General features: G+C 41.3%; 1 protein-coding gene across 1 annotated transcript in view; it reads right to left on the bottom strand.

Moving 5' to 3' along the window:
• Positions 1–24,500, bottom strand: part of itgb2 (integrin, beta 2) — a 68,060-nt gene that overhangs the window by 11,711 nt on the left and 31,849 nt on the right. Inside the window, exons 4-14 of the mRNA XM_046054784.1 lie at positions 21,746–21,947; positions 16,447–16,617; positions 11,785–12,026; positions 10,278–10,436; positions 9,932–10,027; positions 9,736–9,825; positions 9,455–9,592; positions 7,675–7,865; positions 6,405–6,637; positions 4,123–4,342; positions 3,771–3,985 (exon numbers count right to left, since the gene is read on the bottom strand). Of these exons, the coding sequence (XP_045910740.1) occupies positions 3,771–3,985; positions 4,123–4,342; positions 6,405–6,637; positions 7,675–7,865; positions 9,455–9,592; positions 9,736–9,825; positions 9,932–10,027; positions 10,278–10,436; positions 11,785–12,026; positions 16,447–16,617; positions 21,746–21,947 (1,957 nt within the window). The remainder of the gene's footprint in view (positions 1–3,770; positions 3,986–4,122; positions 4,343–6,404; positions 6,638–7,674; positions 7,866–9,454; positions 9,593–9,735; positions 9,826–9,931; positions 10,028–10,277; positions 10,437–11,784; positions 12,027–16,446; positions 16,618–21,745; positions 21,948–24,500) is intronic.

Below are 24,500 nucleotides of genomic sequence, written 5' to 3'. Positions count from 1 at the left end.
ACACAAGACAACACCCTGGACAACAGAACTAGCCTCAGCCCTGACCAGATCTGTAAATTACTCGACCTCTGTCTAAACACCACCTACTTCCAGTACAACGGAGGATTCTACAGACAGAAGCATGGCTGTGCCATGGGCTCACCAGTATCCACGACTGTGGCAAACATCTACATGGAAGAAGTGGAGAACAAAGCCCTCAACTCCTTCAGAGGAATAGCACCGAGCCATTGGTACAGATATGTGGACGACACCTGGGTCAAAATTAAAAACCAGGATGTGCAAGCCTTCACAGAACACATCAGCTCTGTGGACAGTAACATCAAGTTCACACGAGAAGATGTTCACAACAACAGTTTTGCCTTCCTGGACTGCGCTGTACACATTGAAGAGGACAGGAGCCTGAAGATTGGTGTTTACAGAAAACCCACTCACACAGACCAATACCTACTGTTCGATTCCCACCACCCACTGGAGCACAAGCTAGGGGCCATGAGAACACTACACCACAGAGCGGAAAACATACCAACAAGCGCCCAAGCCAGAGAGAAGGAACAGAACCACCTGAAGGGGGCACTTACAGCCTGTGGATACCCTAAATGGACCTTTGTGAAAACAGCCACAAGATCCAAGAAGAACAAAACTACAGGGGAGGAGGAAAAGACGGTCAAACGCAACAACATTGTGATTCCATACGTGTCTGGAGTATCAGAGAAACTCAGGAGGATTTTCAACAAACACAACATCCCTGTGTTTTTTAAACCTGAGAACACACTAAGACAGATGCTGGGATAAGTGGGGGTCTACGCCACCACTTATCCCCCACTTACAATGCTGTCCTTTCATCACTTCCCAGGAAACTCAACAAACGTAACCTATTGGCCTCAGGTGAAGATACCAACGTTGGTCGTTCAGTCTTGGCCACCGGTAGTCTTAACGACTGTAACGACTGTCATTACAACAACCAGGAACACTAACGAACCAGCAGTATCGACGATCCTGGCAAACGACCCCTCTGAGGTTAAATAGCTGAGTTTCCCTGCCAGTCAGTCAGAACTGAAGAAGTCCTTTGGATGAGGGATGAAACATCTTCCAGTATCTGCAACCAAGTCCAGGTGCCCTTGACTTTAACCTTTGTTGGATGAAGGATGGATTGTTTCTTTCTGAGTTGATGAAATTCTCCTACTTTTAATGTAAAATTTGATTATCTTGAAAATGCCTAATAACAAAGCTGAGAACTGCTGTTTTCTGAGCTCAAGGATGGGCTATTTCTCACAGCTACACTTCAAACATGATGCTTTTATAGATTATGATACAGTGCTGTAGGTTAAACTACAACAGTATATAACATTCACTTCAGATACTCACAATCATGTGAATCATTCATAAATCCTGAATACATTAACAACATCAAGTTCTGGCGTACCGAATTGTTGTGATCTTTGGGACAGTTTTTGTGAGCATTCAACAAAATCTGTATAAAAACAGCCTGGCATTTCGACTTAGATAGAATTATACATATACATAATATAATTTAACAATAGCAACAGTATGACCACATTTGTAGCTTAGCGTCAGTGATGTAGAACTCCCATTGATTCCTTCCTGAGAAAGCCCCACTAACTTTCTATCCTCTGATTCGCCGTGGTTGCACCTTCTCTGTAGCTCTCAATAGCAGAGCCATCATTTATATTGCGACGAAGAAAATGCTGAAAGTCTCTAACGTTAACATTCTCTGTACCCCGGTTGACTCCGACAATCCTTGTAAAATCACCTAGGTTGTGCAAAGCTATAATATGGACTGCCACCAACAATTATTGGGTCACTGCTTGTAGTAAATGTATTCATCCAGATAATTTTCTTTGAAAACCTGTCAATGCATCTATTGATACAATTACCAAGTGGCTTCAATTTGTCATGAGTCCAAGTGCCAAATATAATCGGACCCCTGTGCAAAATAGTTTCAGCGATGAAGACGTCTGGTTCAACAGCCCTTGGGTCTAGCTCTTTTAGAATTACTCAACTGTTCTCCTTGCATTTTGTGTATATCCACCTATATCCATGGAGTTGGTCACATGTTTGTAATTGTTCAGAAATGAAAGTAATAACCAGATCAGGACTGGTGTTTCCCTTGCGCCGAAACAGACTGCGACACTTTTAAATGTCGTTCAGAGACAGTATAACGGTGGTGACTTGCAAGCAAAGCTTAATGTCCTTATAATGAAGTACAAGGTTGAAATATAGCTGACTTAACTCTTGGACTGTCATTTCCGCACAGAAACATAGCACTGGGTGTTCTCAGGTGCCTGCCAGATATCATGTGGCAACCAGATACTTTTATGTGCGTGTGGGAAACATCATTATTTTTATTTTATTATATGTATTATTTTTTGCCCATGTTCCCTTAGGGGCGCAGTAGCATTTAGCTCAAAGCCTCAGAAAGCTGCTAGCAGACTCTTAGGCTACGTTCAGAATGCAGGCCTTAATGCTCAATTCAGAAATTCCTGAAAGTGACCCACATGCGCAGAAGAATACAAGTATATCCAGCTGCAGCCCGCAGACCTGATGGAAGTTGACGCAAGTTGACGGAAGTTGAACTTCCAAATATGGTTTGTCCCAGAAGACACCACACACAAAACGTGATGACGTTAATCTCGGCTTACATACAGTATAGATCCTAATGTTAACCGTTTTATTCTTTAGAGGCCAACAACAGAACTTTAAATACACTTCTGAGAAGTTTTGATGACTGTGTAGATGTCGAATATCGGCAGTCTGACGAAAATTGACGGCGAATCGAAAATGTGTTCTAACGTTTTCGGAGTTGACAAGTGCCGACCATGGTGCCGGCAGGTGTCAATATATAGCTGCAGTAACATTAGCGGAGGTTGCAGAGCAGTGGCCGATGTGCGCCACTGTAGGGTTAACGTTAACCGGTTGACATGCATACAATCAATAACTTTAGGCACACACCCTGTGATGGTAAGAGTAATATACTTCAGGGGGCTGTCAGGAATAGTTAGCCAGCTAGCTCTGGTTAGCTCCCCCAGGTCCAGTCACACAGACCACTGCAGCCAACACAATGTTCGTAACGCTATTCTATCATTAAATTCTCAGTAATGTTGTACCAGTGAGAATAGCGAACATTTATATTGGTGCTGATGGGGACCCTAATAAAAATAGATTTTTCCAATAAATAGTTACAAAAATGTTTGTGTATGCTGTCAGTTATAGATCTTAGAAAGAAAGAAAATTGGAATCAGCCAAAATCAGAATGACCAGGTCAGACCTTTTAAAAAATCAGTAATTAGCCAGTAAAACTGTAATCTGTGCATCTCTTACTACAGCGATAATCCTGTGTGTGAACCGATATTAGGCTGATACTGTACATCTACTGTTGTGTTGGGTTTTGCGCATTATGATGTTAAGTGGCAGAGCAGTTGGCCTGCTGCAGTTAAATATCTAATATATGTGTGTGTATACACATATATATATACAGTATATACACACACACATACAAGCTGTATTATTTGTGTCCTCTTCAAAAATTGCTCTTGACAAATTTTATGTTTATTGTGCCCCCCTACTGCCCATGCATATGAGCAAAAAAATTGGATTTGGTACACTTTGGCCTGCAGTCTGAACGTAGCCTTAGTCTTGTTTAATGTTTCCAAATAGCAGAACCACTGCAAGCCGCATTGAAACAATGACATTGTTCTTAAATGTAAGAGTGTCCCCCCGGAAAATGTTTCTGCATTTTATCAGCAGCTTACCTCTCTGCTGCAGAATTTCAGCCCTGTAGTTATCCTCTCCAACCAACTGCTCCAGCTTAAATTTGATCCAGCAGCCCTCTGTGTCCTTCTGCTGGCACTGCTTGCTTTGTATAGTGAACTGGTCTACCACTGCATGAACAATGCTCTTCTGGCAAATCGCTATGCAGTTTTCTTTTAAGGGACCTGACCCAAAGCCGAGGCATTCAATGCAGTTCCTGAGAAGATTGATAGCAACAGTTAATACTTATAAGTCAGTAATGGAGCTACTTTATTGATTCATAACCACATACTGGACCTTTAACAACAATTGGTAAGTGAAAGTAGTAGTAGAGTAGAAGTTTGGAATCCTTACAATTTAGCCTGGCAAAGGTCAGGGCAGCTGGGGCATGTCTCACAGTGTGGACGATTGTATCCCTCCTTACACTCACAGCGGTTACACTTGCAGGTCCCTCTGCCGTAGCACACTGAGTTGTTAGGGGTACGACAGCCCTCCTCAGACACCGTACACTGACAGGCTGAGCCCTCGTAGCCTGGGAAGCATTCACATGTGCCACAGTTGCACTTACCGTTTCCTACAAGTAGTGAGAAATAGATAAATATAGAGAAGTTAGAGAGCTCATATGCTTGCTTTTAACAACACATTTCTGTGCATAAATGTAGCCTGCATTCCCTCTGAGGGTTTTATTAATTCAAATGCAGTAAACTGCTGTTTCCACTTTTGTTGTAATTAAGGTTCATAAGTAATATGCATAAAGTTCTAAATATTGAAATTACTGAACTGTGACCAGTCACACCTGAGACCTGTCATACATTTTTTGTAAATAAATAACATAATACTAAATGTAATGTTAATAAATAATGATAAAATAATTAGCAGCATATAGTTTTATTCCTGAAATAACTGTCCAATAAGATGCAGCTCCTGCACTTCTGTATCACTGTGAGTCAAAATACACTGCATTTTGACAACAAGATTGTTCTGCCTCTGCTGATGGAGAGAGGGAGGTTTCACTAGTCCCTGGGGACCAAATGATTCGCTGGTCATTATTATAGACAATGTTTACTTCTTACAAATACAGTATATAGTTTGGGGACGCCTGCCTTTACATGCACATGAAGGTTCATGACATCCCATTCTTTGTTGGGTTGGGTTTAATATGGAGTTAGCCCCCCCCCTTTGCAGCTATAACAGCTTCAGCTCTTCTGGGAAGGCTGTTCACAAGGTTTAGGAGTGTGTTCTTGACCATTCTTCTAGAAGCACATTTGTGAGGTCAGGCACAGATGTTGGACGAGAGGGCCTGGCTCACAGTCCCCGCTCTAATTCATCCCAAAGGGTTGGGGTCAGGACTCAGTGCAGGCCAGTCATGTTCTCCACACCAAACTCGCTCATCCATGTCTTCATGGACTTTGCTTTGTGCACTGCTGCACAGTCATGTTGGAACAGAAAGGGGCCATCCCCAAACTGTTTCCACAAAGTTATGAGCATAAAATTGTCAAAACTGAAGCAGCGGTATCGATGATCCTGGCAAACGATCCCACAGAAGTTTAATAGCTGAGTTTCCCTACCAGTCATTTCAGAACTGAAGAAGTCTATTGGATGAGAGACGAAACGTTTCCTATTATCTTCAACCAAGTGCAGTTGCCCTTGATTTTAACCTTCTTTGGATAACTATGATCTGGATGATTGAGAACCTTCACAGACGAAGGACACCATGGTTTCATCTGGGTCCAGTTTCAGTTTCAGTTTGTTCACAAAGTCTGTGGAGTTTTGGATGTGGTGTGTGATGTGGCCAACCAAGGGGGCCTCCTAAGGGAGCTCCCCGCCATCATCCAAAGGGCTGCCGTGCAAAAGCATATTGTTCCTCCGGTTCTCGCCCTTGCCAGGACGACCATGCTGCTCTAGCTTCCCCCAGCTGCCAGCAGCTGGCCCGCCTGGCTAACAAAACACACCAGTGTGCCTTCCAGAACCCGGCCGTCGCCAACAATATGGTTCTGATTGCCTCCTACTTCATCCAGCTGGCGATCTCCTCCACCACCACGATGGTTGAGAACATCTGGCGGCACATGGGCTGGTTTCGACATTCCTCTCGCCTTTGCCATACCCCGGCTCAGTGGGCCATAGTCTTACTTCCTCCATTTTATTCTCCTGCGAAAGGACATTAGCCAGGAGTAACCTGGGTAGTGGGAAAGTTGCTCTCTTTCCTCTCTTCCTTATCCAACAGTTACTCCGGCTGGTCCGCTTGTTTTGTTGGGAGATGCCGTGGCTAGTTATCATTCCCTGGTCTGCTGCACTCAGTCCAGTCCCCGCACTATTCTAATATTGATGAATGTATTTTTTCATAGGTGATCATAATTACACGTTTCGGTAAAAAAGGAGTAGTAAAAAACAGATTAAAAACAAAAATGTTACAAAAATTAAGGGAGCTACTGGTCACTGCATATACGCGCTGTCGTTGCCATGGAAAAGTGTATGTTATGAAACAAATATTGGGGACATCTTATATTAGGTCTTAAGAATACAGGCAATGTGCGTTGGTGACAAATCCTTGTATCTTATAAATCATAATGGAAGAAGTCAGTTCTTTTGTGGTAACACTAAAAATGCAAATCATTTGAAAGTGACTGAAACTCTACCTCCACATAGTTTATTCAGGAACTTTTCACAGTGTTCATCGTCACACTCGCAGAAGTCCCCATGGTAACTGCTTCCGGTCTCTGTGGTGTGGCACTCGCACCTGCCACATACACAGTCTCCTCTGCCCTCGCACTCGGTGCCATTCTGTCTCTGACAGGAAGCTCGCAGGGCCTGCTCGTCTTTACTGCCAATGGAGCACTCACAGGACTGACCGACATAGCCTGGACTGCAGCTGTATTACAAGTTAGAAACCTAAAATTAGCACAAAAAAATGCCTTGCAACAGACCACGGACTCAGACAGGGTTTGTCAAAGCCAGACACCTCAGTAGCTAAATTAGCAAGTTAGCATTACGGCCATGTTAGCTAGCCATGTTTAGCATAGAAAAGGACAAGCTAGAAACAGAAAGTGAGGCTCTATGACTACAAACAGCAACAAAACACAACAAATAGCAAACTTTTTTAACGGTATTCCTTCCCTTTATGTATGTTATAATAGAAATGTTGTTTGATGATTTTGTCTGTCTGTATTTATTAAACAAACAGATTAAACAAACAAGCTGGTATTTAGGGAACTTCAAAAGTGTTGGTGTATTTTTTTTACTTAGGAAAGAGCCCTGCTTTCAGTCTTTCCTGACTCATGCTTCTCATCCCAATTTCTGAAAGAAAGCAAATAAGTATGTTTCCCAAAATTCTGATGTTAAACAACATTTTAAATTAAATATTTAAAGATATGTGTATTTGCTTTGGATAGCTCTGTGGCTCCGGAGAGACACAGAGAGGATCGGATGACCAAGTGAACACAGCCAGGTCATAAAAGGCGTGAGGTGTGACATTCCATTAGCATTGTTTATTTAAGATAAACATAAGGCCACCAAATACATATTTATGAAAGTGGACAGGAAAGTAGGGAAGTGATATAAGAGAGAATGAAAGAGAAGAGGAGATATTACAACTGTTCATTTGTTAAGATGTGTTCAGTGTTTATTATAAAACTGGTTGAGACTAAACTTTTCATCTAATTTTTATTAAATTCAGCCATTAGTTTACTTAACTTTAGAATGTATTATTAGAGTAGTTATTTATTATCTCTCCAGTTTGATGTGAAAACTGAAACATTTTTGAAATTTGATTTGATTTGACAGTCAGTTGTTGACTAAAAACACAAGTTAGTCATTATGATGTTCTGGACCTTTGCTTCAGGAATTTTTTTCTAACTGGACCTGGTAAATTCAGTTGAATACCCCTGGTGTAGAAGGTGTAAAGCCTACCTGCAAATACCACAAGTGACGTTTCCCTTGCCATTGCAGTGTGAGTGGTCATGGTTATTGGGGTCTTCACATTGACACTCACAGTTTGTAGATAAAGTCACTGTCAGTGTGTCTTTAATGCCCAGTGGACTGATAGTGAAAGACTTGTCCATCATACATGAGCTCGCTGTCACAGTGACGTCAAAAGAAATCTGAAAAAGGCAGTTAGGGTTGGGGGGTCAGACAGAGGAGTAAACAGAGAGTAAACACTTTATCCCCTTATTGAGTGCACTGGACCTCCCCTTTTCAGCTCCTCCTGAATCTGAGGGTCAGTGATTTGATGTCGAGGTGTCCTTGAGCAAAATACTGAACCCCAAATTGCCACTGGTGTGTGTGTGTGTGTGTGTGAGAATGTGACATGTGGTGAATGTGACATGTAGTGAAAGCACGTTTGAGTTATTGTAATACAAGGAATGAACTATATAAGTGCAGTCCATTTACCATTTACCATTCCCTGTCCTAAACCTCCATGAGACACTGAAGAGGCACGTCAACCACGACACCCCAACAAAATCCTCAGATTTCAGCATCTCCTTCCCTGGCTCCTTGCCCCTGAGGTTTTTGTACTTTCTCAGAGACCTCTACCAAATGTTGAACCTCAGATTCAGGAGAAGCAATACAGATTCCTTCCTGGTTGTGTGGAACAGGTGACAAGCACTAGATTTTAAGAGTTTGAATACTATGGTCTTCATGTATTTTCTGGAGCGTAGCAGGAGTATCTTCTGTGGTGCAGCGTGGTGCCAGCACCAGTACTATGGGCCATTTGGTTCATGTTTAGCTTGAATGAGAGATGTATCTGCATTCATGGCAGAAAGCGCACTGGGTGTGAGTTACTACCTCAAGTGAAGCTCTTTAAGTATCTCCACAAGGCAAGATTTTACAGGCAGATTGATGCAAGAAGCATTAAAGCTGCAGTCAGTGACCCCTCCAGTGTTTCATTGTTTCAATGGCCCAGGGCAGAGCGGGATGAGAGGCTAGTTGCCACTGTCAAATGTAAATGCTCTGTACTTGTATAGCGCCTTTCTAGTCTTTTCGACCACTCAAAGTGCTTTTACACTACATCTGCATTCACCATGAACCGCCAACCTTCCGATTAACAGCCAACCTGCTCTACCTCCTGAGCCACAGCCGCCCCTTAAAAGTTTTCCCCCAAGTTTATTCTTAAGTTTGTCATCATGCCTCTCTCTGTCACTTGTTGATATGAGTGCCAAGTCTTGATTTACTGGTCAGTCTATGTTCCAACCTTACTCATGATCATGACCGAAAGAATGAGGTCATAAATTCAAGTGGCTGAGATGAGATTCCTTCACAGCATGGTTGGGTTTAACCTTAGACCTAAGATATCTCTTTCACCTAGAACTTAGTGAAGAACCAGTTAAGGGGGTTTGAGCATTTGAGTAGGATGCTTCCAGGCAACTTCCCTTTGGAGGTACTCCAGGCCCTAACTGGGAGGATAGTCTGGGGGAAAGATCCTGAACATGATGAAGGCCATCCCCATATGACCTGGGGATGGCTTGGGATCTCCGGGGAAGAGCTGGAGGACAGGGCTAGGGAGAAGGATTTCTGGGCTACCTTACTACTTTTGTACCACCAGGACCTGTACCAGAAAAGTGGATGATGGATGGATGACTTTTTAAAACCCAACACAATGTTAAAACTGAAACTGTAACAAGAAGTGTGTGCACTTGCAATATGAACATTACCATGGAAAGTAAAAAAAAAAAAAAACAAATAAACTGACCTCCTGTCCCACACGCACATCGTGACAAACCCCTTTGCTGTCGACTGCTGGTCCTGCATTTTCACATTTAGGGGTATAGACAACTCTTACATTGTCAGGGAGATTGTCATGGGTCACAGTTACTTTGGAGGACAAGCTCTGTGATGAATTACACACATGAGACACAGACAAAGATAGTACGAAATTGTGAGAACAAAATGTATTGGCCACAAAGAAAAATACACGTGCACACAAAATGTGAAAAATAGTCAAATTTGTCAGCACCAAATAGACAAACTTACATTGTAGGCGGTTTCTATCAGTTCAACAACATTTTTAGAATCTGATGACAGAACTCCCACCTCTGATTTTGGAATCAATTTAGAGAGTTGCTGCAATGGTGAACACATGGTGAAAAACAAAATAAAAAAATATTAATGTATAAATGTGTGTGCTCTATAAATAAATAAAAAGAGGTACAGAAATTAATACATTTACCATGTACACATTCTTCACGTTTTCTGTCACTGCAAATATCGGCTGAATATTGTTTTTTTCCAACTGCATAGCTAGTTGTCCAACAGATGGGTAGTCCTGCACGAAACAATCAGTGAAATCAATGAAATGCTGTAAATCTAAAATAACCATTTGATGTGTTAACCACTGAACAAAACTTACCATGATGTTTTTTAAAGAAAACGTTTTTGGAATCAATGTAACAATAAGTCATTATGGACAGTTGCAATTTAATATAAACTGTGTCTTTTTCTTGTTTTGCCCATTAGCTATGAGAACATGGCAATGCCTTTTGGCTGTTAATTCCATTATGTGATTTCATACGTACCATATCATTGCTCTTAGTATAAAGGTTGTTTTCCATGTGGCAAACTTCATCATTGGGTTCCAGTATGCCGGCCAGTTTTCCATCCCCGGCCATGTGAAATCCAGCATCCGTGGTCAGGACAATCAGCCGAGTGCTACTGTTCCTCCAACCTATTTTGTCCTACACAAAAATATATTAAGACAACATGTTCTCACTCCCAAGTTGTCACACATGGTCAAGACCCGTTGGCCTCAGTTTGTAATGCACTGGGGAGCCCCTTAGCGTCATAGTTCAACGCACTGGGGAAAGCCATGTAGTGTCACTTTTGACGTAGGTTAACAAGGATTTTTAAGTTATTTTAACCCAAAGCATGATCTTTTTCTAAACCTAACCAAACAAGGGGTCTTGACCAAGCGTCCATATGTGACGAGTTGGGAGTGAGAATGTGCTGGTTAGGGACCATTCAAATGTTTCAGTCTCTGTAATAGGATGTGATAGTCAGTGGTGTTGAATGCATCTTGTTGTACTAAGACAAGTCCTTTGTCTGATGGGCATCAAAAGTCACACAGCTGATTGGCAACTGCTTTCTCAAGAATCTCAGAGAGAAAGAGGTTAGAAATAGGTCTTAAGTTGGCTAAAACCCCTAGATCAAGAGTGGGCTTTTAGAGGTTAATTTACAGCTACTTTAAAGGGCTGTGGAACATAGCCTGTTGATAGAGACAGAGTTCAAGTAAAGAAGCGCTAAAACATATGGCCCCAAGAATACATTTGACTATGGTTTCTGGTGTTGCTAACTTAATGTTTCTCAAGATAGATCTGCATTAATCAGAGTTGGTCACTCAGCCTCCTAAGCTTCCGGGCTGCTCGAGGACGGCTAAAAGGAACTGTATCTGGTAAATCTGTAAATGCACTGGGGTCATTGTTTCCCTTATTTCATTTAAATATTGTCCACTGTATAGTTTATTTATTACAGTTTATTAATATTTTACAAAATATATAAATATATAAACAAAAACATTAATCTGACTCAAGGAGAAGAGATGCATTCTACAAGATTTGCCTACTGGCTAATTTCCATCTGCAGTCCCCGGGCAGGTGCAACTAATGCAAATAATTCAAATTTCAGTTCAAATACATTAAATACTAACATTAGTCATAGATCTAATTATACATCCAAATATCAGCCATTACACCCTACACTATGCAATATTTCTAAATAATCATCGTCATGATTAAATAATACAATAAAAAAATAAAATACAGACTCTGTACCAATACAGAAAATACAAACAGTAAAAGTACTGTTTGTATTTTCCCTATTTTTACAAAATGCATTTTTTTCTGTACTGTAATGGAAGTTACTTTTTTTTGTATAAGACATAACGCCTTTACATGTAATCTGTTACTCCCCGAGCCTGGCTTTAATCTCATACAGTCTCTGAAATGGTTATGTATGGAACTGCTGCTTGAATGGGCCCAAAACATAAGTTCACCCACGGTACATAGTTGTCTTTGGTTGAGTCCTTACCCGACATACAGCAGCCTGCATCATGGCATCAAGACTCCCTTCAGGAGAATCCAAGTTCCCAGAAATGAACTGCTCTGTCACTTTTTTTTTGAACTCATCCTGCTTTGGTGTCAAACTAAGCACATGTCTGTAGCCAAAGGCAGCCTGACACTGCTGGTCGTTCTCATCACAGGGCTTCTGCAGTTTCTCCTTGTTGGTGTTAGTGTAAGGAAGGACTGTCTTATCCACAAAGGCACCAAACCCTGTAATTACAGAAACAACTATTATTAATGACTTGTTTTTCCTGGTAGCAATTCTTGAAAGGTTTATGAAACATTTTACACCACTGAGATATATAAAGAAATAACATACTGAAATCAAAGGCTGCACTAGAGAATAAAGCTTGTAGATTTTGTGTAAGCAGTTTGTACAAATAGGGTACCAACAAAATACATACCGGTAAGTACAAAGAAGGGAGGGTATAAGGCCTAGGTACACAGGACCATGCTGTGATGTATTTAAGCTGTAATAATCACGAACATGAGTGCTCTGAATTCTAGCTTTCCATTGTTTTTTTCTACTTTCATGCCGAGCTGACGTCAGCAAGACAGGGATGCCCCGTCGGTCTCATGATCTTCTCCAGGCACAGCACGCCTACAAAGTACAGGCACCCGCTTAGTCTGTGTCAGTTATTCGACCTCTCTGCTCATAGTATTTTATCCAGCACTATCTCCCCCTATCCACTCTGCTCAAAACAACTCTTCAAGGCTTCCTGGAAGTTAGCCAATCAGAAGAAAGTGGGCTTTTATGGAGGGGAACCTTAAAAAGACAGGAGCTCGAGAGACCCGGGTTCAATCCCCCACTGTGACCCATCCACCAATGTGTCTCTGAGCAAGACACTGCACCCCTAGTTTCTCCAGAGACGTGCGGCCTCTGACGTAAATAGCATTGTAAGTTGCTTTGGATAAAAGCGTCAGCTAAGTGAATACATGTAATGTAACTATTTGTGTTTCTAGCTGGTGAAAGAAAGAGGGGAGAAAAGCAATAGAGGGAAGGAGACGGTCCGAACCTTTGTTTTTAAAATTAATTTTAATTCTCCACCTTATTATAGTGTTTGAGTGTTTGCTCACAAACAAATCTGCTCATCTTGCTGTTCCCCCCAGTTCTCTTTTCTACACACACTTACACTTCTACACTTCTCTGAACACACTGGCTTGCCTCACACAGCCCTGTTCCGTTCTGTATGTGTCTTGTCTGTTGACTTTCTTTGACAGCGGTATGTTAGTCGCCCAAAAAACACAACATACAGCATCGATCCTACAACAGCAGGTGGGCCAAGTCAGGAGGAGGCTTTTTGGTGATTATGTAGTCTATCGAAAATATCCAAACTAGCTTGGTAGTGAATGGCATCTGCAACAACAGGTGTGTCTATCACCCTAACACCTATTTCCAGGAAAAACTAAAATAACATACCCAAATAAATCCGTAATAACTCCTCAACCATTAGGCCTAGATGCATAATTCTGGTCTCCTTTGAAAGGTCAGAAGCTAAGAAACATAAATCCATTGTATATTAACATATTTATTTTACCATTACAGACTATATGGAGATGAAAGCAGAAAGAATATGATATTTTCATCCTCGCCTGGGAAAAAAAGCTATATTTTAATGCAATAAACCATCAAAACCATCCGAAGGTAGATTATAATGCACCTGGAATACAACTGTAACTGTAAATTTGATGAAAAGAAACTGATATACAGTAATTACACAATCTTTCAAAAATATACCAGGCGAATGTCCATGTTTTGGCCATATTTACTGTTTATATGTTCACTTTTATTGGGAGTTATCTTCAAAACACTATTTCTCTCCATACAACCATGTTCCAAATAACATAAAGCTTCCAAAACATTGAAATATTGATAAAAACAGTCAATATTCCTGTGACCAAAATCACTCCCATGCTTTACAGGCCACAGCTTGAGAACAGAACATCCTACAGGGCTGCAAGTGGGCTCATTTTGTTGGTCTCGACGAGACGAGGCGACCTCACCAATATGGTAGCCCGCCAGACGGTCTCTATTGACACAAAGCACCGCTGTTTTGACAGCTAGAACAGCGAAAATCGATTACGTCCCCCATACCAGGTCAGTCCGTTTCCAGGTGGTTAAGAACCCACACACCAGGCGATTCAGGCAAGATAGTTGCTAGTTGCACTTATGTGTGCTATGTTTCGCACAGAAAAAGACAAAAAGAGAATAAATGCGGCTGAGAAGACTGAATCAGCATTGTTTATACATTTTAAAGCACAAGTAGGGACGTCACTAGGATTGAAAGACAAGGGGGGCCTTAGCCCCCAAGGTATGCATAACTTGCACTTGCAAAATCTTTGCACTTGCAACTTTTGTTACTGTAAAGCGACAGACATATTCTTCTTTTCCATTTCTCTGTTGAACAAAAGTTACTGTAATGTTGGCTTTTAGACACATCAAAGCTGCATGGGGGAATTTACTTAATCCAGACTGTGCTCCTGATGACTTCTTCTGTAGGTTATGACTTAAATGCTATCCAGCTGCTCATGTAAATGTGTGATAAAGTAATACCAAAATGAATTCCTCTCTCTATTAGATAAGTTGCAGGTCCAAAGAAGAAAGAAAGAAGGAGATCTGTAGTACAGATTACTATGGCTATGTGTGGTATGACTGCTTACAAATGCATATTGGTATGCATATTTCACTCTGTATCACTCACTACGTTCAATATATCTTCCTTCACCATTCATCTTTGTGTTTGTGTGTGTGTGTGTGTTTTTGTGTGTGTGTGGTATCATCCCTTGGCAGTTCGGCAGAGCAGCAATGTAATGCAGCCTCTCTCTAGGTCCTAGTGCCCGATCACAGTAGGGATTTAAATTGTGAAGCAGAGGAAACAACCAACACCATTATTTTAAGACAATAAATGCAAATTATATTTGTATTATTCTATCGTATTTAGCAATATTCTTGCTCCTCTTTGTTGAATACATGTCTGCACTTTAAAAAATAAAATCTAAATCTAAGAATTATTTATTCAGTCCCCCTAAAATAGGCCTAATGACATCCATGAGCACAAGCAAATACAACAAAACATTTTGTTGCAGGTTTCTGATCGGAGGCCACCCGATTCCAAATCATAAATATCTGAAAAAAAAAAAAAAAAAAGGACCATGATAACACTAAGCCTCAAACAAGAACCGCCCTGCTGTACATGAGACAATCTCTCATAGAGGTTAACATATAGGGAAAACAGACAGAGGTGGTGTCAGAAAATGATTGATATGCCCCCGTTGGCATACAGACTGCTGAATACAAGCACCAAGAATAATCAACTAAACCACTGGAGTCAGGGCCCTGGGTTTTTGCTGAAATATCCAGATACCTGGCCAACACTGTCAACAGAGAAAGCCCAGGAAGAAGAAAAGGATGGGTTAAGGAAAGATGCATTCTGCTGTGAGTTTTTTTCCTTAGCTTTGTCTAGTTGACTTACAGTACTGAATGATCACCCTCCTGCAGGTGTCTAATTATCTGCCACTCTGCAGTGCTCCCTTCATTAGTAGCAGCAGTAGCTGTTCATTATGAGTGTTCATGGACTAATAACCACACATGCCTCCATATTTCTGTCCTTTCCATGCCCAATTAGAGAGATGCAAGGAAACCAAGCCAGGAGAGAAAGAATGTGGAAATATGTTTTTAGAGACATGAGACGTTTCCTCTGAAGCTCACCTAAAGGGTCTGTTTCTAATGATGGCTGTCAGCTCTAACAGCTGTAGAGACTTTTGATGGAGTTTGTGTCTGCACACATGTGCACTGTGTTGTACTACCCAGTTCTTAGTGCAGATCAGCATGATTCTCTGTAGCTGTTTCCTGTTTAATACACACCTGAACGTGTATAATTATAGGTTTCTGTGTGTCTCACAGCTGTGTTCAGAAACGGACATCTCTTCACTTGACGCTTTGGAAGGAAGGACGGCTCATTTCTCCTTCCTTCTCTCCTTGCATGGAAAAGATGCAAGTGAGGGAAACGTGGATGCAGTTAAAAGACTTGGGATGCATCCCTTGTCTGTGTAGTGTGTGTGTGGGTCTGTGGTAGGCGTGGTACTCCAGCACTCTCGCTCAGCTGATCCTCAGCAGCCTTCTACACCTGAAGCTCATCTTTGCCAATCAACTTGCTCAATAAAACCCCAGCTCTACGTCCAAGTCTTTGCCAGATTGTCTGTTAACCCACTGTAGTAACAAGAGCTCCACCCAAGCGTCAGCTCCGAAGTTTTGAATCTGTCCATGACTTTGCAACTAACTGCCTGTGTTGTTTTTGCCTTGACGCAGATCCCAGCCCTGTGCATGAAGACAGTGCTTGCCAGTCCTGTGCTGTGTTTTTTTGAGGTTTGATGTATCTGTCTGCCCGCTTTCTGCCCCAGCTCACCAGATTCACATTTTTGCACTTTGCTTTTATCTGCCAGCATTTTAAATAATCACGACAAGCTTTAGAGAAAGGTCTCCAGAGCCACAGACAAGGAAGGAGGAAACAAACAAATTCTGTACATTCTACTTGCTGTTTACACTACATCTTTTCTAAAGGGATATAAATGATAAATATTAGAATTTTAGACAATTCAAGATGTTGGATAAAGATTGCAATCTTATTACCTATTTGGGCATGTTCAGTGACTTTACTCAGAGCCGCAAAAAGGTCTTTTCCCAGTTCTTTAACATTTGCCAAGTCATCTTTCATGGAGTAAGACAGGTCCATCAGGTAGTAGAGATCCACTGGATAACCCTGAACTCTTTTAAAAGAAACGCTGAATGTGGTAGGAAGCCCTGTAAACACAGAAGAGAAACAAACAAATGCAAAAAGAATGAAAGCTCATGTAAGCAAAAACAATATATAATATAAACATATTGAGTTCTCAAAATATGATCATAGATGATATGGAAAAACAACAAAACAGCATCTCCCACAGAAAACTCTGCTCTGAACCGCTTGAAAACAGCTCGTTTGTAGTCCAGCCCTTCACTTCCTTTACTTGTGACCTCACAATGGAAACGCGTCATAAAGCTTGCCGAGCAGCTAACGGGGTCAGGTACGCCCTCAAACCAAACTAGTCTGAGCGGAGGCCCTTTGGCTCGACTCGCCTTTGTTTGGTTTTCCATTGTAGAAATGTTGTACCTGTACCTGCTAACAGGTACTTTTTTTCGTATCACCTTCGTCGAGGTTCCAAGTGAGCTGAGGGAAACTAAAATGTAACGTGAAAACACGACAGACTGCTGATTGGTCAGAGAGAATATTCACTATTCACTGCATCATCATTGCGTGCACCAGAGGCCAGCAACAGAAAGTTTTATATTTTACAGTTTCAATACAATTTCATCACTAAATCCACTTCTGAGAAGTTTTGAGGTGAGAAATCAACTGTATTGATTTCGAATATTGACAGTTTTACGAGAAGTGATGGTGGAACAAAAATGGACTTGAATATTTTCGGAGGTGAGGAGCTCCACAATTGGCTGCGGGGGAAGCCTGTGCCAACCCGCGGGAGGAGCGTGTGAGGCCGGCCAGCCGCCCGCTCACAGAGCCCTCTGCTCCCGCCGTCACACAGACCGCTGCAGCAACAACGGCAGGGGAAAACACAGCTGGAAGCTTTTCATACCGCTTATCTGTCTTTACATTCTGAACGTTTTAACTTCAAAAAGAGAAAGCTGTGTGGACCGCTGGTGTGTGTGTCGCATTGAACATTACGTCGCAGCAGTTGTGTGTGGTGTCGCTATGACGACAACCTACGTACTATCTCTGGGTACTATCTGCAATGGAAAACGAAGCAGGGCCGAGTAGAGTTGAGTCTATCGATTTGCGCTATGGTAGTATTTTTCAGCAAGGCAGCATAGATCGTCAGAACACCAGCAACAGTTCAACGATGCAACTCCGACTCTGTTTGGGCCTGGAAATTCACAATCACAACCTGTAAGTATGCCTTATTGGTTGTGAATTCTATTTAAGATAAACACGGCAATGTAACTTCACAGACTGTTCAAATGCGGAGTTGTTGTAAACGTTGGCTAACACAGCTAAAGTTATAGCTATAATGCTAATGTTACACCTGATGTGAAAACTACTGAGCAAACAGTAAAATTGGTCAAATTGTTTGGCCAATTTTTATGTAAAATTGAGTTGAAATATGATGATTTTTGTAGTGGTTTATGTTTAGATGTGGCACAATAATGTTGTCTGGCTGTGGACTTGTGAGTAACTTATACCATCTGCTAGGTTACGGTCGCAGTCTGAAGCGGCTTTGATTTGGATCACACTACCTTGTTTCTTACGACCCGCCCTTCTCTGCTTCTGATTGGCTAGTAGTCTTAACCTGGGAACTGCGCATGTGCAACTCCCAACAAAGATTTTGTACAAGTCAGATGCATCACTCTGTAGCTCAAAAGCGGAGCGTACAACACACAGGGTGAAAAGAGGAGCTGCAGCAATGTGCAGTATGAGAAAAATATGGTGTTTTTTGAAAATTAAACCATGTAAACCTGTTCTGGTACAACCCCTAAATAGGATTTTGAACCTGAAAATGAGCATAATACCACCTCTTTAACTGATATACGTAGTTATTTTAGTACTTTTTGTGCCAATTGCTTCAAGTGGAACAAAAATAGTTGCCAGTACTCCTCAACCTCAAGGTGAAACTAGTAAATATTAAGCATTAAACAGCCTTAAACACTGGATTTCCTGCATTCTGGAGACATTTTCTGCACCAAAATTTGGTGGAAATGTTTTTATTTATATGAAGTGAAACAAAATTAAGGTGGAAGGTGACAATACAAAATATAAAAATATAATGGAATCTAATGCAGTAATCCGCTTTTGGACAATGCATTAGTTTCTTCTATATTTTAATTGCATTGCATGTTTTCTTATTGTGCATTGTTTCATTTGTTATTCAACATTTCTTATTGCTGTTTTTAACATTTCTAACAAAACCTTTCAAAAACTAATGTAAATGCTCCGTATTTGTATAGCGCCTTTCTAGTCTTTTCGACCACTCAAAGTGCTGTTACACTACATCTGCATTCACCATTCACTCACATTTATACACTGAGCCAAAGTGCTCAAACAGAAACGAGAGTTACGTATGTAACAACGGTTCTATGAATTCTGGATGACCACCAGAGGCGGTGCTTAACACTGGATGTTATCCGTCTCACGCACGCGGAGTATTTAATATCAACAAAGTCACCTGTGACCTGGGATGATGCGTTGCGTTGCTTATATAAGCCCACGTCATCAGGAAAAATGTCCCTACAAAATCTTTTCGCCAAGATTCTGAGTGACAGAGACCTCTGGCGGTCATCCAGAATTCATAGAACCGTAGTTACATATGTAACTCTCGTTTTATTTCATTCTTCCTGACCGCCAGAGGCAGTGCTTAACACTGGATGACTACTACCAACGTCGTCACGAGGAATCCCACCTCACCGGGAACGGTCAGAGGGTTCCTGCTAGACAGCTGCTGCTACTGCATGGGGGGCAGCAACATTGACCCTATAAAAACGGGCAAAGCTGCATGGTGTAGCCCAGGTGGCTGCAGTGCAAATCTTACTCAGAGGAACCCCCCGCAGTGCTGCCCATGAAGTGGAGACACTCCTGGTAGAGTGGCCCCGAATGTTAAGAGGCAAAGGTTGTCCCTTTGACAGGTACGCTCCCTCGATAACCTCAACAACCCACCTGGAAAGCCTTTATTTAGACAGGGCGTGCCCTTTCCTACGGCCCCCATAGCAGACAAACAGACTATCAGAGTGGTGAAAGCCAGCAGTTGCCTGCTTGTAATGCCTCAAGGCCCAGTATGCCAAAGAGTAAAATGTCGACGTGCCGGGACTGCACACTGGTGCATACAGGCCCACTTCAAGCATTGTTTGTGCCTAAACCTGACCAACTTGCAACGTTTCACAGCTTTAATAACGTGCCGTTTCAAAATGGCGATCTTTCACAACGCTAGCGTTTTATTTTGAAAGTCTGTATGAAGTATGATCTTGGCCACTGACAGATAACGTGGAAAATGTATGACAAGAGTGTGTAAAATTGTGACTGTTTCTGCACCAGTCCATTATATACCAAATAATACATGAAGTTTAAAAAGGCGCAGGCAGGTGAGGATCAAGGATTCTCTCCACTTTGTTCAATTAGATAAGCATATCTACAAATCTTACCAAAATGTCTCTTTAATTGGTCACTTGATAGGCACAACAAGTGTTTTCCACCAGGGCACTAAAATGTGAAGTTTAGCTGGCTTATCTGAGCTTCCATGGTTACAGTTTGACAATAATAATCATCAGCTGATAGGGCTGGCTCAGGTGAGTCCTGAACCATCCCTTAGTTATGCTCATATAGGTCTAGACAGCCGGGGGACTTCCCATGATGCACTGAGCTCCTTTCTCTCCCTCTGTATGCAACCTCATCCCATTAATGCATGTTACTAACTCGACTTCTTCCCTTTCCCGTAGTCTTGTGCTTTCTCATCCCTCTCCTCTCTCCTCCTATCACTTCCTGCAGATGTTTCTGGCTCTTCAGCTGTGGAGTCTGGATCTGTGGTTGCGAGTCACCTGCTGCCCCCGTGTTCCTGCTCCCTCTGCTACATTTGTTATTACTAGTCCTATTGCAGAGGTGGAAAGTAACGAATTACATTTACACACATTACTATAATGAGTAGTTTTTTGTGTACTTGTACTTTTTAAGTCGTTTTTATAATCTAATTTTTTTTTATGTACTTCGCTACATTTTAAATCACAGCCATTATTGAGTAAAAAAAAAAAAACATTTGGAGTTGGCTCAATCAGAAAGGGCCATCGCCTAGGAAGCAAAATGTCAGGGGGCTACATACTATGCAAGAGAAGGTTTTCGGCTCAGCCCGAATGATTTTAATCATGTGCACCTCCCGCTGTGAGTCCAGACAGTATTGTAACTGAACGCTACAATTTTGCAATATAAACAGATTAAAAATGAAGCTCTGTGTGGATATTGTTGGCTGCTCCCCCCTACCCCCCACAGCCGTTTCTCCCTCTTTCTTGCTATCTCTCTATCTCTTATTAAAATAAGTGTGCATAGGGTGATGGATGCAGACCAAATGCTGGAACACACACTGCAGCACATGTTTTATTGTGAGCATGTAAAACAGTCTATTCATAACATAAATTTTTATAGAGGGAGAGAAACAAATATTCACCCGATCTGGGGATCAAACACAAAACTTTCCAAGTGAGAGCCTTGCCTTGCTGACCACTGCTGTATATTACTTTTTATTCTTCTTTGTACTTATTCAACGTAGTGACGGGTGTCTGAAATGATGGAATTCTACAACAAGAAGAAGAGGAAGAACGTAGTGAAGAAACGCAGTTTGTCCGTTTTCGGCTACTGTAGATACACAGTGGTGCAACTTGGTGACTTCCATTTAAGGTGTATGTAGATAGAAATGGCTCACTCTAAGATAATAAAAACAGAACAATTCATTATGGAAGGTCTTTATACACCACTGAAAACATAGTTACGTATGTTATGGAAAACTAGCCCGCCCCCTTAAGTCAGATTTCCGACTCGGAAAGTCGGGAGAACCTCATCGAACCCAACCTCAAAATCCAAGAAGGCTGCTCGCAGAAACAACAGTGGTGAAAGCTGTAGTAATAAACTGTTTATTGCACGTGTCTCATTAAATCAGATCACATATATCTGTGGACATGTTGCTACAGAGTTAGTAAAAAAATGTTTTATTGCTAACAATGGCCAGAGGAATCAATCTTGGTTTTCCAACTTGTACTTGAACGCTGTCACTCGTGTATAACGTCATTCTCAGCTCCGACTTCCAACTTCCAAGGTAAATGGAACACACCATTATACTGCATTTCTGTCAATAGTTCCTCCTGAATATAAGACAATGGAACTTTAAACGATTCCACTCACCGGGACGCAGTGTCAGACTAATTTTCTGTGGACTCAGCTGGACAGGCTCCTGGTTGTTGAATTCCTTGGATAGAGGCTCTTTCTTGACAGTGCTTATGTTGTTCTTAGGGGAGATGATTTCTTCCATCTTACAGCCTCTCGCTAATAACTGAGCTTCAGTATCACAGCGTGCTGCCTCCTGCTCACCTGCTTTGGTGAAATTCTATACAAATGGGATGTAAGAACACACAAAAAGAAATAAGAATTGTCTTTTATACTATAAAAATACTAAGTTATCTGTATTTGCATATGATTACTCCCTTATAAAAGGTTTTAGCCAAGTGCAGTATACTATAAATTCTCAATTAAAAACCATAATTTAAATACTATGACTCTCAACCTGTAGTTAGGGGTCCAAGCCTCAGTGGGGCTGGGAACCCACGAATGCAAGGCATCGCAGTTCCCAGTACCAGCAGAGCTGGGAACCCTATTGTATTTGTTGTAGTTTTTATTATTATTCTTCCGTACATAAAAGTAATATTGCGGCCTACACCGTAAGAGCTACAGACGCGAAACTCATAGGGTAGATACAGAGCCACAAGAATACCTCAGGCGCAAAAATCCGCACACTTCTACGTCTAGGTGGCGCTATAAGCAAGATAATTGCGTTGGGCTTGGAACTCCCGCATACAAATGCGCATTTCAAAAACCTTATGTCCACGCATTCGGGGGATCAAGCTGAATCTCCTGGCATAGTCCACGGCCATTTCCGCCTAAACTTTTTTTCCCAGCAAAATCGCAAAAATTTATTTTAATTAAGTCCAATTGGCACCAAACTTGCCACGGATAATCTCTGGACCAAGCCTATAAAAGTTTGTAGAGGAAATGATCTGTCAAAATTTTTCCAATTATAACCTAACAAATGTTTGCGACAGGAAGTGATGTCATATATTAGGTCTGGAATGGCTGATTGACACCAAACTTGGAGTGCTAATGTGGCATGCCCCCCTGAGGGCCAAATTTGGTGCAACTAGCCCCCTGTGTGCTGGTAGCCTACTCAATTCCTGTCTTGATAGGTTCCTAAATAAATAAATTCCTCGTCAGCCACAACCTGTTCCCCAAGGCTCCATTCTGGGGCCTCTTTTGTTTAACATTTACATGCTTCTACTGGCTCAGATTATGAAAAACAACAAAATATGTTACCATAATTATGCAGATGACGCACAGATTTACATAACCATATCACCAGGGGACTATGATCCCATAAAAGTGCTGAGTAACTGTATTAAACAAATTAACAATTGGATGTGCCAGAATTTTCTTCAGTTAAACAAAGATAGAACTGAAGTTACTGGTTTTGGAGCCAGGGAAGAATGATCAAAATTCGGTGCTCAGCTTCAATCTGTAATGTTACGAACCACAAACCAAGCCAGAAATCTTGGACTAGTCATGGACTCAGACCTGAATTTAAGCAGCCACATTAAGACAATTACAAAGTCAGCCTATTATCACCTGAAGAATATTTCAAGGAATAAAGGACTTATGTCTCAGCAAGACCTTGAAAAACTTATCTATGCATTTATCTTCAGTCGTCTCGACTACTGTAACAGTGTCTTTACAGGGCTCCCTAAAATATTGATCAGTCAGCTGCAATTGATTCATCACTAAGACCAAAAAAGTGGATCGCATCACTCCAGTTCTGAGGTCTTTACACTGGCTTTCTGTCTGTCAGAGAATTGATTTTAGTATCTGGAACAAACTCCCAGATAACTGCAGGTCTGCTGAAACTCTCAGTTCTTTTAAATCTAGACTGAAGACTTTTCTTTTTACCACTGCCTTCAATTAAATCAAATTTAAAGCTGGGGATTGATAACTTTCACTGCACTGTGATTTTTACTGTCCTGTTTTATTTTTCTTTGTTTTTAGATTTTAGTGAATACAATTTAAAAAGCTTAGAGTTCTCTTTTGATTGTACCATCTCACATGGCTGATCCTCAGTTAACAGGGCCGAGTAGAATTACAAGGATTAGAGTCCCTGTTTAACTTGTATCTAAAGAAGGGTTAGAGTCCCTAAGTAACTTGTTGACAGGGTCCCGCTGTCAACCGCTTTTACCAGAGTTTGTAGTCTGGACAATCTGGATTTATAGTGACGACTGTATCTAAAGAAGGGCTAGAGTCCCCTTAGGGTTAGAGTCCCCTTAGGTTTAGAGTCCCTAAGTATAAAAAAAAAGGGGGGGATAGAGTGGGAGATGGGGAATCAAAGGAGTGTTTTTATTTTCTATTTAACTTATTATTTCTATTTAACTAAATATAAAAAGTTTTTTATATTTCCCTGTTGCTTTTATCTTTTATGTAAAGCACTTTGAATTACCTTGTTGTTGAAATGTGCTATACAAATAAACTTGTCTTGCCTTCCCCATGGGTCCCTGATACCGTGGGAAAATCCCATTCATTTCAATGGGATTTGGAACCAAGTCACATTTTGCCTCATAAACATTCATAAACCTTATGTGTTCGTGTTTGGGGGATACTGCCGATTCCTATGGTATAGGACACACCTCTGTGCAATTATGTTTTCATTTCGCAAAATCACGAAAATTGTAAAACCTATTTTAATTAACTCCTCCGAAGCAGCAAGTCTGATCGGCACCAAACTTGGCACGGACAATCTCTGGACCAAGGTGATAAAAGTTTGTAGAGGAAATTTTGATCCGCCACAAAATGTCCCAATTATAAGCTAACGAATGTTTGCGAGAAACGCTAAAAACAGGATGTG

This window comes from Micropterus dolomieu, linkage group LG07 (assembly GCF_021292245.1).
Source record: "Micropterus dolomieu isolate WLL.071019.BEF.003 ecotype Adirondacks linkage group LG07, ASM2129224v1, whole genome shotgun sequence".
Lineage (NCBI taxonomy): Eukaryota > Metazoa > Chordata > Actinopteri > Centrarchiformes > Centrarchidae > Micropterus > Micropterus dolomieu.
This window is presented reverse-complemented; position numbering and strand designations above follow the sequence as displayed.